General features: G+C 38.3%; 1 protein-coding gene across 9 annotated transcripts in view; it reads right to left on the bottom strand.

Annotated features, from left to right (window-relative positions):
- The window catches only part of naaladl2 (N-acetylated alpha-linked acidic dipeptidase like 2), a 490,790-nt gene that overhangs the window by 225,986 nt on the left and 250,409 nt on the right, over window positions 1-14,395 (bottom strand). For all 9 annotated transcript variants that reach the window (XM_085150614.1, XM_085150615.1, XM_085150607.1 and 6 more), the window contains 3 exons: window positions 13,721-13,988; window positions 5,057-5,176; window positions 1,522-1,654 (listed from right to left, as the gene is read on the bottom strand). In XM_085150614.1, coding sequence (XP_085006740.1) covers window positions 1,522-1,654; window positions 5,057-5,176; window positions 13,721-13,988 — 521 coding nt within the window. The remainder of the gene's footprint in view (window positions 1-1,521; window positions 1,655-5,056; window positions 5,177-13,720; window positions 13,989-14,395) is intronic.

A 14,395-nucleotide genomic window follows, 5' to 3' on the forward strand; every position in this document is an offset into this window, starting at 1 on the left:
GTTCTTCTGAGCTGCATTAGCACAAGGGACCTGAGAGCATTGCGATTGGTGAGAGATCAGACAGCCAGCATCTGTCTCTCTCTCTTCCACTTATATACAGCTCAACACACCCTTTCACATATACACTCTTACACATGCTCACACAGCAGCCCAGACATCTGGTGGGGCTCTAGTGGGTCTTGCCACTGTGGTGCTGGGACTCGTACAAGGACTAAAGATACTTCAGCAGTAATGACATATCCCTATTGCCCAGACCGGGCAGAAAAACAGGAAGTAGGGACAAGACAGTGTCAGAGAGGTCATTCATCTGGGGAGAGTGATTTAAATACAGTAGAATAGAGTCAAAAAGATATTAAATCCTCTGCCAGAGATCAAGGTAATTTTCAAGCACTGACCAGTATTCAGAGAGAAGTGTTATTGAACTGAGCTTTACTTAAAGGCAGGGGTTTAACTGAACCATGTGTTGTCATTGTTGTTTTGTTTTTTTAAAATAAATATAATTTGTAGGTTTTAACACAATAATGCTAAGCAGGTTTATTTGTTCCATGCTGCAGCTTGGCTTTGCTCACAGACTATGACTTTGAAATACTCAGTAAATCAGAACATAATGTCACCCCACGATATGCCCTCACTCTCTTTGATATTCTTATGCTTTCCCATCAGAGGGGTCATGCAGGCAGATGTCGTAAGCTTGCAGTTTGTGTACTTATCATCAGTATCTAGCTAGATAAGAATAGCAGGAATATGTGTTTTAAGTGGTAAAAAGCTCCCTTTCATAACAAATTGACAGCTGACAGTTATTGTCAGACTGTTCAGCAAATTACATTTGATTAATTTGGAGAAATGCATTACTTTTTTTTGCAAGTTGGATACGTTATACTGTAAAAGTTGTTAGTTTGTATTTTGAAATATCTTTGACAGAAAATTAAACCTGTTTTTTGTTGTTACATGAGAACCCTATGGATTGACATGGAAGTTTGTTTTTACCACTTTTGCTATCACACGCCTACAGTAACTCCACTTTAACACAATTATAAGGATTCGGAAAGGAACAACTAGGATAATGAGAGCCCATATAAAATAAACCACCACTTAAAGGGTGCCTATTGCCTATAATGTAACTTGTACTTGTACTTTTAACTGACTTATTACTTTTGACACTGTAAAAAGTAAACTCTGCTTATTTAGCAAGTTCAGCCAAATATGAACTTTTTCAGCCTTAAAAGAAGCATTTGTTGTAGCCTTTTGATGTATGCCTTTTCTGTCTTCTTCTAGCCCTTGGTACCAACCTACCAACAGTGGCAAATGACTGCCCACCCTTGAGGCTGATTACTTCCTTTCCACTGTACTTACTCATAGATTGTGTAATAATAGGAATTCTCTCTCCAATGGTGTTCATTGTTTACCTTAGAAAATAAAATGCCTTTACATTTGTTGTGAAGTAGTTCTATAAAAATAAGCTCAAACTGAATTAACTTTTGGAAAAAAAATATACTTTAAAAACACAAATTGCTCACTTACCAACTGCAGGACTTCCTCCAGGGTTTAAAGTGACTCTAAAGGCTTGACGCCAAGTGTGGCGACTGGGGGGACCATCACAGGGGTCAATGTAAAGAAGAACACCTCCAAAACCCAACTCAGACAGTAGGGATAGCTAGACAAACACAAAGATTCAATGATGAAAACAGAAATAGCAAATATCTGTGTATACCATCACTATTAAGACAAGACGTGCAAACCCAGATTCCTTTTTCATATAGTTATTTTATTCATAAACACTGTCTCAAGTAAATATTTACTTCACTATCATGCAGTAGATGGTGGTAAGTCAGAACATTAAGCATTAATTCAGCAAGATTAAGAATTAAACATTACTGTGGGTGAAATCACGGTAAAGCACGCTGTGCAGAAACCCTGAGATGCTCATTGACATGAGTTTTGGTGTACTTCATCTCCTCCTTTATCAATGTGTAGACTAATGTTTAGTCACAACTCAAAATTTAGATCTAATAAAACAATACATCAAAAGATTTTTGATATGATTTCTTAATCATTTTAAGAAGAAAAGAAAAGTTTATTTCTTATTATATGAGCAAAATTAATACAGTGAGAGGGGGTTTCTGATTTTCACGTTGATCAAAGGTTACGCTTGTGTTTATGTAGTCACCCTCACTGATAATAATGCAGAAGTGTTTCTGAGAGAGATGAAGTGTGCTGCAGCTGCCACTGTGTAGCACAGTATTTTATCGTTGTCCATGGAAGATGTAGTGTCCTTGTTTTTTATGAGCGTAGATGACTATTTTATTGAATATGTGACACCAACCACGGTCACTCTACTCTCATCACAACTCTGTCCTTCACTGGAAAACAGGGACACAACACAGGCATGGACTCAGGGACACACAGACACACACAAACTCAAAAATCAGCCTCTTTCAATGAAAATCCCTTAATACACGTATTTTTTATACACACGAAAGTCATGCAAATTAATGGTTCTTTTCTTTTCTCAATTATGCATGTGTTCTGTGACTGTTCCTAAGACCATTCACTCGCATGTACAACACACATACACACAGTTTGTAGTCCATGATAAAAACAGAAAAATTTGTGGAAAACCAAAATCAGAAGAACACAAGCTGAAAAATGTTTACTCAACTCAAATTTATGATAACTGGATATCAAAGATTTTAGGAATAAATACGCAACAGTAGGAAAATACACTGAAATAAAACCATAATGCAATTAGTAATGTCTTTCCAAAATTAGCTGCTATTAATGGAGCCAAATAAGTTAAAACACACTGATAAGCACATCAGTGTGTGTGTGTCAAATTTGACTGAAGCTGCATGTGTAGCATTGGGCCCTGCAGTCACCGTCACACACTCATTAGTGAGAGTACAATTCTCATCAATCATCCTTCCCTACTTCTACGTAAGGAGTGATCATTTCTCTCAGCCACTGGTACATAGAGACATTATGAAACACACATGCTCATATTTGTCACAAACTATGGGTGAAGAGGAAAAAAATGGGTCAGCAGCCTGTTGCTTGAAGGGGTCCCATGTGACAGCTGTTTCAGTTAATGGATTTTTAGAAGTCTAACCAAGCCAATGCAAGATGAAGTACAGTGACCTGACTTTAAACATTTCCTCTCCTTCCCTTGCTAACTTCCATTTACTCCTGTTATACCTCATTAGGCTGTCATTTATCAATAACTTAACATACAAAAGTTGTGTAATGTCTGAAACACAGGAATTAAGTACAGAAGTATTCCTTCAATTATAGCAGAATATCAATGAGAAAAAGTATATTCTGCCTGAGGTTATGCAAGTCTGTGAGTGACTCTAAATACATAATGATTATCTTTACAAAACCTTCTTACCACATTGGCTTTCCAGAATGTTAAAAGTACAATGCTTAAAAAAAATCTAACTCCTGGAAATGTTGAATACAAGCACAGATATATTTTTGTCCAAACTGAGTTTGAAACTCAAACTGAGCACAACTGTCGCAGTTTGCCTCGGAGTTTGAAGAGTGGACCCAGGTGCAGACATTCTAAAACTCAAACTTAACTGATGATGAGCCATTTATTAAGGCAGACAGAACAGTACAAAATAAGAGGGCAAAAACAATGCAACCTATGCAATAACCTAAACTGGGTAAACGAGAAAGGAAGCACGAACTATGAAAAACCCTGACAAACAGAAAAACAAACAAAACTCTAAACATGGCGATGATGAGCATATATATGAAAACCTGAATGCAGGACTTGGCATGGGAATAACACAGACGATCCGACAAAGACTGAATGAGAACGCACAGACTAAATACACACAAGAGGCTAATGAGAGAAGTGGGAACACATGGGGGACAGCTGACACACATGAACATAACGACGCCACAGTGGAAGAGTAAAACTAAACACGATGAACACAGGAACACCAGACCTCTTCAAAATAAAACAGGAAACATAAGACGCAGACATGACAACCTGAACTAGACAACCTAAGACACAGACATGAAACACATGAAGGGCAAGGGAGACTTAACATGGGTGGAAGACACAAGGGGAATCTAATAACAAAGAACTATAACAACCTAGGCATGATAAAAAATGAACTAGAAAACCTGAAGGGCTTAAACATAAACTAAAACTCAAAACGCTGGGTCAAAAGACCCAGGATCGTGACAACAACGCATGCACAAAGACTTTTGTTATACACTGACTTCTGGCCGCTGAATCAAAACAATGAATAAGGTGACTAAGTGATCTGTATTGCAAGTTCATGTTATCAGATCCTAATTTATTCTAATCATTACACAATGTAGTGTCAAGGTTGGCATTTATGTATCGCCGTAATCAATGCAATGCATGGATCCAATACATTTACATTAACTTTAAATTTCATTGCTGATTATGTCCTTGTAGAGGCCGCCTTCATTTTTTTCAACAGAATTCATTTTGATTTAATGAAAAGTGAAACAATATTAATGAGCAGGGTAATTAACATGTTAGTATGTGTTTATGTTTTAATTAACTGGATTGGAACATATAATTTCCCTGTCATCTTCTTATTGATGGGAAAACTGCTTTGAGGAGAATGTGGCAGACATCCAAGGAGAAACAACCCTAATAAATCAATGTATTGCTAATGTCACTGCTCATGAAGCAAATGGATTGAGATGTCATTGTGCTAAGGAGGTGCAGATAAAAAAGTTAGGTATAGTAATGGCAAACAGAAGAATTAGTCATGTATGACAACCCACGTGGACGAGGCGCTATTGAATATAAAATCCCTGTACAACAAGCTGCACTTAGATTCAGAAGGCAGTGTGCTACTTTTCCATGCAAGTTAAAGGTACTTCATTTAGGACACTCTGTTTTGAAGCTCTGATATTACAAGAAAATCATTTTTGAGTTATACCTTGGACTTTTTTAAAGATCAAAACATTTCATTTCTCCTGCTGCAGGATTACCATTTCAGACCATATCATTTGATACCTTTATTGGCACTGTATAGTGAGCATTACTTTGTGGAGCTTTCTATCTTACCTTATATAGTAAAGGTACTTTGCCAAGTTTGACCACAGCAATCTGGTTGGTGAGGTTCAGGGTCTCTTTGGCTCTTTTTAGGTCATCGACACTGCCATACTGGATGTCCATCACCTCACCCTGGTGAGGAAAAACAAGCAGGACATCAGGGATCTACGATACTAAATTATTATTAAAAACTCTGATTGTTTATTAATGTGTTTGAGGGTAACACCACCCAGATTTTACGTGGCATTTATGTATTTATTAGGGGTGCAATGATACACAAAATTCACGGTTCGGTTCGGTTCGATACTTTGGTGTCACGGTTCAATATTTTTTCGATACAAAAAATGTTCATGCCTTTTTAATTTCTCATTTATTAAAATGATAAATATATATTTTAACCCAAAAGTACAGATTTTAAATGTAATATTGCTGAAACAACAAAATAAAAAAATAAATCGAGAAATCACTCATCTTTGGAAAACAGAGTTTATTACAGAGAAATGGCTCTTTCCAAAATAAAAGCTACACTATACGCTTCTTCTGGGCTATATTCTCAGTAGCATATTAAACATATCAGGTCCCCATAAGGAGAGTCACGTGCTAACGGCTGTCTAAATGACTCGGGTAAAGTTTGTAGCATGCGTGCTTGTTGTTTTTGTCTGCTTCCACTTGTCTTTGCACTAGGATAATGTCGGCGTAAATGTGCAGTAATATTCGTTGTGTTCCCACTAGTGCTGTCAGCGTTAATCTTGTTAAAATGACATTAACGCCATAACGAGGCAAATCTCCATTAACAAGTTACCGCGGACCGCCCCGTGCTTGGGGCTGGACGGCGTCAACACGTTAACAAGCTAACTGCGCTAACGCACTAGTTCCCACCAATGTACCGGTAATTGAGCATTGCGTGCACATCCAACATACTGTTTTACTTTTGTCCATGACTCGCTTACCATCAGGGTCATGTTTCACATGAAAACCATGATAGTTCCAAACACCAGATCTGAATGAGGGTGGAGGAGGCTCAATTTCGGGTAGCGTTGAGGCAGTTGCCATGTTGCCACGAGCTTAGCTTCTGTCTTGCGCTGCGCTCAGTGGATCTGCACTCGACAGTGCAGCCTAGGCGGAGTAGTCGAACGCAGATCCACTGAGCGCTCAACACAGAGAGCATCGTCAGAAGAAAAGTTGATAAAATAAATTTTAAAAAATGTATTGTTCGATACATATGCGTACCGAACCGAAAGCACTGTATCGAACGGTTCAATATCGATACGAGTATCGTTGCACCTCTAGTATTTATATGCCAAGTCAACTGGAAGCTCACTGAATAATTAATAATTCCTGCATGGGCTTACTCTGGATATCAGATCTTTATATTTACAGGCTGCTCATTAGGACAATATTAAATGACTTTACGTTTTAAGCTTGTTAAGACCCCCCCCCCCAAAAAAAACCCAAACAAACAAACAAACAAACAAAAAAAAACACCCAGATAGATGTCAATTAATAACCAACGTGCATCAGAATTTACTATATAGAATATTACTACCAAAGAATCTGTTGACTTTGCAGCATCCCGAAATCACTTTGACGAAGTGTCTTTGTATCTGTATGTGAGTGTGTGCGTGCGTGTGTGTGTGTGCGCGCATGTGTACTTTTGTCTCCATGCATGTCTGGGTAACTGAGCAACTGTTATCACCTCCCAAATTAAAGTGACCTAGAAGCTTTTGAGGAAAGTCAAAGCATTACTTTTTTGGGGTCTCTCTCTCTCTCTCTCTCTCTCTTAGTCTCTCTCTCTTTTACCCTACTCCACCCATCACTACTTCCTCACCTGGGCCTGATTCATTTTTCATGTGGCCTGGGGGCGAGTGTAACACGATGCTGCAGCAGGGTGAATGTGAGTGAGGGGTAGAGAGTGCCCGACTGCGTGAATGCGAGAAAGTGAGAGAGAACACATCTTTTTGCATCAGGGGACCCCAGTACATGAGAGCGCGAGAGATTTATCACTCCTGCCTGAATTTGCATTATAAAAGTCTTCCATTTAAACCGAAAGCCATGGAACAGTACAAGACACAGCAAATTGTGTCAGAAGAATTCTATACGGATTGAGATGGCACTGCTTAAACTAGATCAATCTCCTTTTCCTCTCTACCTTTATTATTTCATTTCATCTTGACAAGGTAATAAAATTAACGATGTAAGTGTCCTCTGTCTGGCTGAAGCAGTGAGCATCTTTCACCTGTTAAGGTAATCATTTTTTAACCTCATTTTTAAACATCTTTCCTTTCAACCTAGCCTGTCAGTCAAACCAGGTTTTGGTTGACCAAAATATATCCAGTATCTTATCCTAATTCTGTTCTGTATGCATTTTTAAGTGCAGGCTTGTCATGCATGCAAATTTCTTTTTTAAATGAGAAGAAAATAAATGTGAATATTTACCTAACTATCATTCAATCAGGAATTAATTTATGTCTTTGCTAAAACCAGCATTCTCACAATCCTATACTTTAGGATCTTAGGTGTGAGTGGACCCAGTGTATGTAAAATTAATATAAAATTAAATGCAATGATGGGAAAAGTTTAGTACGTGGATTGTCTAGTTATGGTACAATGTTCTCCAGGGAAACTCTACATCCTGGTGTCCATGCAAATGTTACTGTACAACATGCTGCAACAATCGTTTCAGACCTCCAGCCTAAGAAATGACTCGAGGAACAGCACACGGACCCAAAGGCTTTGATTGACAGAGTTCAAATGTGAGCATCCTTTGACTGAGTCCCAAATGATGCCCTGCCAATGTCCTTGTGCTGAACAACATAGAGAATACCCCAAATAGACTTTCAGCCCCGTCCGGATGTTCAGAGCTGTTTTCAGAGGAGAGGCACTTCTACAACATTAGGTAAAAATGTGGCTGTGGCTGATTATAGGGTTTTAATATATAAGAATACTCTAATCTGCATGAAAATAAGCACAAAGCAAGGAAGAATATGGACTACATAAAAAAGCAAAATAATTGCAATAATTTTATATCTCAGTCTCTGTTTCTAAATGCATACAGCATATGAAGAAAGATTAAGGTTTGTTTTTTTCTTTTGTAGTCTGCTGATTAAAGCCTGCACATACCTTGCAATTAAGTCTCATCACGTCAAGTGGAAGCCGTACCTTCATACAGGCATTATGTCAGACAGCATGAGGGGAAAGAAGGCCTGCCTGAGACAGACAATTGTGTGTCTGGCATTAATGCAATTTAGGAAAATTTACTATTATACACTTATTTGTAGAAGTGGCCTGACTGGATCTTAAGAAATCTTGGATCTGGATATTTCTTCATATGTTATAGTACATGGATATATGTTGCAGGAAGGCAATATATATATATATATAATTTTTATTTTATTTATTTTTTTAATTGCTATGTCTGGTTTTATTACTATGTGCATATTAGTATTGTACAGCACTATATTGTACATATAAATAAATAAACATATAAATAAATAAATGATGATGATGATGATATATATACATACATATAATTTTACTCTCTGTGTACTTTTAGAAGCACACATATGACATATTGTTAAGCTACTGGAGCAAACACGTGCAACTTGCGACATTTTTATAGTACTTTATTGTTATGGGGGTTGTTTGAATGCAAAGTCTTGCTTGTACTGGTATAGACAAAGATAATGCTACAGCAACTTCCAACGTGAGCCTTAAGCAACAAAAAATGTCATGTTTTTTCCTCACAGATGGAAGCCATATTCTATTAGTTTTTAAAAATGTAGGCATTTTTGCCATCAACTTAGCTGCTGTTCTCGCCAGTTTCCTCAAACATCTCTTGTAACAGCACCCTGAGAGGCCCCTCTGTGAAATTACGGTGTGTAAACCATCAACGTAGATACTTCACAAAGCTCAAGGTTTCACTGTTGGCATGGGACAAATTATTTGACATGTGTTTTTGAAAAGAAATCTTTAAGAGGAACTAGACTCCTATCTGCATCTCCAGAACTAGCCATAGTGGGAGTCCTCTAGCAGCAGTTATGACCATCCCTATTAACCCACCATTGTCCTGTGGTCCAACGGCAGTATAGTAAATCAAGTGAGTCTGGTAGTAGCTGAAAGGTTGACTCCATTCTTCCTTCTGGTTCTGACAGCAGAAGGCCGAAAGTAGTTTCTCATAAAGGGCAATGCTTCATACATTATATCCTTACTCTTTCTAAACTCTCAAATGCCTCTAAATCTCAAGCAGTCTCAGTGGAGATGTCAGCTCTTGCCCCAGGGCATCTCACCCGGGGTTGGGTGTATCGTTCTCCATCCTACCTGCATTAAGGTAAAGTTAATAAAGAAATATCAGATTCTTGCGTGTAGCTGTCATAGTCCACTTTATCTGCTTTGCTATGGCATCACTCTTTATTAACAACGAGGTGTGAGCCACCATCCATTTATTCTTTTTATGAACTGCACTAGGTGTTTTTGCATTCTCTTCTCTCATTGCTTTTCCCCAAACTTTAACTTTTAAAAGAAAGTTTCTTCAAACCTCTGATGGCCTCTCTGTTTAGAAAGTGGTTTAGGGAGAAACGATTTTCACGTTTTGTTGAATTTTCCACTTTGAAGTCATTCTTTGATTGGGGAAGGTTAGGTGTGTCTCAAACGCATGTAAATCACTGAGTTAAAACAATGATGATGAAGCACTTTTAAAATTTGTGAAATTGTAAAGACAACACTACTAGTAGCACCGTACCTCAAAAGTCTGATTGATGATTACGGCTGAGCATGGCTTTAATCTTTACAGCCATCACCTTCAATTTTCACGAGTTACTTTATAAAGGACAGACATGATCACACTCGAAATATTTCTTTTTTTTTGAGACCTTGAGTAATACTGTACATTTATGTATCTATGTACAGCCCCTAACTGCACGCACATGTCCCTTGGTCAGAGTTCAGTAGGCAATGGACCATGGCAGTGCTGCCTGGGAATACAGAATAGCCATTTATAAAGCTTTCTGGGAGCAAATGCATTCCTGGATCTCCAGCTACTCCAGTCATTCATTATATAGTGTATGTTTGCATCCTTATGTGTATAACTGACAATGGAAAGGAAAAATCATACAAATGACAATGGAAAAAAAAAGGGATGACAAAGTTAAAAGAGAAAAGAGAAAGCACCAGGGACGAGTATTTTTTACTCTACCTGTGTTGAATTAGTCCAAATCTTTTCCCAACAGCCTATCCTTGGAAGGCTTAAAAGTGAGCTTTTATAAAGCATTAGCGAGCTTTTTTACAGTGTGCTATTGAGTCACATAATTGAGTCTGTGTTACATAAAATTTCTTTCAATACTGACGTTTGCTCAGCCGGTGGATTTGAAGTGAATTCAGTTTATCATATTTTATTAATAATTCATGTCAAGAAAACCTATTATTTAAAAAACTTTGGTCAAATTTTAACTTCATTTAAAACACAGACACACAAAACCCCTCATAAAAGCAGGTGGCCAGTATAACACTGCAGAAAAAGTAAGGCTCCATTTATGAATAAATGCTGGCATTTTTTTTACCCTTTCTTTAAAAATTGGGGGTAATTTATTTTATTTATTTATTTATTTATTTATGTTAGTTACGTTCTTTCTCTCTTTTTTTAATAATTCCTGAACAGTTTATCAGGAAAAGAAGCAGTCCAGCAAGCTTTTTCTTATAGTTGATTAATTCCCTGTAAAATAAGATAAATTGGGCAATTTTAGAAACCATTATAAATCTATCGAATTTTCACATGATGTAGCTCTTAGAAACTAATCTACTGACTCCAGAGAGAACGTATATAAACAAGGCTTGTATTTATTTACTGGTAAATCAGGCAAGAGTAGAATCATATCCAGTTTACATGACAGCTACTTCAATTTTAAAGTAAGAAAAGTTTTAAAGCAGAGTTTAAAGATATTCAGACAAGCAAACTGACTGAAAATCTTTGATATTCAAGCAGCATAAATGTGATCTAATTTATTTTTGGGGGGATAAGTAAACACCACATAGATGTCATGGTCCCTGTGCCTCCCCGGCCAGCCCAGTGTGGCCACAAGTGTTGTTGTTCTCTCACGCTCTCTCTCTCTCTCTCTCCTACCTGTCTGCCTGGGCGGAGCTCTGACTGGGGTCCTGCCCTTGGCCACGCACCTGCTGCTGATCTCAAGCGATTGCAGTTCTCTGGCTCTTAAGGCTGGGGCTCTGAGCTATTCGTCGCTGGAATATTGAGTAACTCACGTTAGTAATCGCCTGGCTTCTTGCAGTTCTACCGTTCCCGTGTTTTGCCTTCGACTTACCCTCGTCTGTGTTAATAGGTTACCTGGATCAGCCCTTCTGTGAACCCTGGACCCCGTGAGTGAGAGTGAGCGGCTTGTGTGGAGACTGTTTGGACGAGGAGCAGAGCGAGTGTGAAGGAGTGTCTCCCCAGCCTGTTAATCCCCGGGACCCTGGTGTTTTCCCCCACCCCTTCACGTGTATATAGTGCACTAGTGTGATTAAATAAGTGTCTTGAACCGTGCTACCTCTGTCTGCGCCTGAGTCCGTTCCACTCCCGTGACAATAGAGCTTTAGGTAAAAAAAAATAATCAAGAATACATTTTACCTTTTATAATAGAAAAGCATTGCAAAAAAACTGAAGTTCTTATGTTGGTCGATACTTTGTCTAACAACTTTTTTGCATGCATGTCTTGCATGTTTTACTGTGTTCTTACAGCTGTGACCGAATGGCCCTGAGGCTCTACAGGGAGGCTGGTATCTTGCTTCACTTGATGGATAACATCCTCTGGTGAATGTGTGCTATACCAGAAGGATTTTCTGTTCTTCATGGATGTTCATGACACCTGGGACACTGCTATCGTATTTTCACTGTTCAGTCTATACGAGTCCTCAGGGTCCTGTGGCAACTGGGTCTATCTCTCGTAGAGTTTCCCACATCTGTTGCCATTCTCTGTTATTACTTATTAAGTGAACAACCTCTTTTCCACTTAAAACAGTCCAGTTAACCATGCTGTGTAAACGACACCTCTCACTGAAATACACTTTGCCTATAGCAACATAATGAACATGGTCATATCGTCTTCTTCTGTTCCAGATCAAGAATTAATAATACAAGCTGCTGTTATTGTATTTTACTTTCAAATGTAACACAATAGTTGAACTTATTAATTTTTAGAGCACAAAGTGCAGCACCAGCAAAACAGGGCCACCAACAGCAGGACTTATTAGTCCAGTATACTTGCTCTGGGCCCAATCCATCCATCACAAATGCCATATTTAATTGTCTGAAAGCCATGTTTAGATCCTGCAAACCATCGCTTAATTCAAGGCAGCGTGCAGGAACAGAGCTAGGAAATAATAAAGTGATGGATGACTGTGACCCTCCTTTGGGTAGACTTCGACGAGTGGACAGCTGGATGGATCGAGTAAAGCGGAGAAAGGAGAACGAAGGGAGAGGAAGGGGGAGAAAAGAAGAAGAAAACTTGGTATTCAAAGAATCACTCCAACTTTTCATCTGCCCTCAGGCCGGGCAGGGGCTCAAGGGAATAACAAGCATCTCCTTCAACCCCTTTCTCTGTTCCCAGGATACAGAGAAGTAAAACTCTCTAAAAATAGTGTGACTGTATGCTTTGTGTATGCATGTCTGTGTGTCTTCTAGCTAGAGTGGGTGGACTACATACATAATGACTTCCATTAACCTTCACACTCTTGAAGGATGGTAAAAAGATTAACTGTGCACTGTGCATGACACAACTAGTATGAAAACATTTTTTAAGATCTCTGCATTGAGTGTGTTGTGTTGTTATTGTGTTGTACAAGTGTATCTTGTAGCTTTCTAATGTGTATGTAATAATGTGTGTTAATGAGGTTATCTGAAAGAGGTGGCTTTGGACAGCCTTTAAGAAAATGTCCCTTTAGGTTCTATAAAAATACAGAAAAACAAAAGAAAAAAAAACATCTTGAGTATGACCCATTTTAAAGACTCTACTCCATTTTGTTCAGTGACCTGTGGAGATACAATATATTAAATTTTTCATTCAACGACATCATTTAAAGAAGTTAAAATTGGTATAAACAATGTATTCCAAAGCACATCCTTTATCAAACACATACAAAAATATAATAAAGCTTAATAAAGACATTGTTGAGTAGAATCGGGGTTTTTTGGCCATCGACTGTCAATGAATCTGCCTTAATTTTCAATTTAATCTTGCTTTTTTGTTGTTTTTTGTTTGTTTTTTGTCAAACTTAATTGGACTGCTTCATTTTTAGATTTGAACACAGTGCGCTATTCAGTCTAACAAATCAATTACTTGCATTTACCTGACCACAGTTATTCTGTCCACGTTCTATGCATTACCTCCCTTAAATCTGGGGGCTTTCTGCATTTCAAACAACCTGCTATTAGAAAAGCTGCTTAATATAACATATGTGACCGTCTCGTTTAGACAGTTATATCAAATAAATCAAACAACAGTTCAACACTGAGCTTTGGTTAAATAAATTATCAGCATTAGAACTTAAAAGTTCTTGCCATGACCTTTGTTCATGACCATGGCTGGGGTTAGGAGTGAGAAAGACTAGGACCGGGTTCCAGCAACCAGAAAGGTTACACAGCCTTCGTTTCAAGAAATGTCAACATGACACAACACAGCACAACCATACCTGCACGCTTCCCATGGCAGAGTATGCAGCATAGGAGAACTGCTGCTTTGTCAGATCATTTGGCCCACGCTGGTCACAAGGGGTCCCGTTTGGCATGAAACACTGGTGGCTAGATCTGTCAGTGATGGTGTTGGGTGTGGAACCAGGCAGACTGAGCAGAACAGTGTGATTGGATAGGTGGACATCAGTTAAACCAAGTCCCACCCACTGCCTGTAAAGGTACCTGGCTCTTGACTCTTCACTGTCATCTGACAAACTTGAAAAAGACCTAGAAAGAGTGGAGAAAGACTTGTTACTTTGGAGATAAACAGAAAGCAAGATCCCATTATTTCCCAGAACTGTTCATTGAGATGTATTTAGTTTTCCTAAGCAAACTTACTTGATAAGTGATCGTGTTTGCTTAATAATGAATCATAAACAAATACTGTGAAAAGCTGTGAAATTATAATGACGTATTGCAAACTGTCAAGCTGTAAAGCATCTATATTTCTCTGTAAAATTTAACAAAAACTGCTTTAAATTTTATACACCTCCTTTTTAGGTTGTCTCTTTGTGCACCTCTGGACCACTTCCAGAAAAATTGCACTTATTTTTAGACATATTGTTTGTTTTTTTTTATCTTCACTCATTTCAAGTTTAGCTCGTGATGTCTGGTTGCCTGAACTAACTACTTTG

Source organism: Neolamprologus multifasciatus, chromosome 23, assembly GCF_963576455.1.
Source record: "Neolamprologus multifasciatus chromosome 23, fNeoMul1.2, whole genome shotgun sequence".
Taxonomy (NCBI): domain Eukaryota; kingdom Metazoa; phylum Chordata; class Actinopteri; order Cichliformes; family Cichlidae; genus Neolamprologus; species Neolamprologus multifasciatus.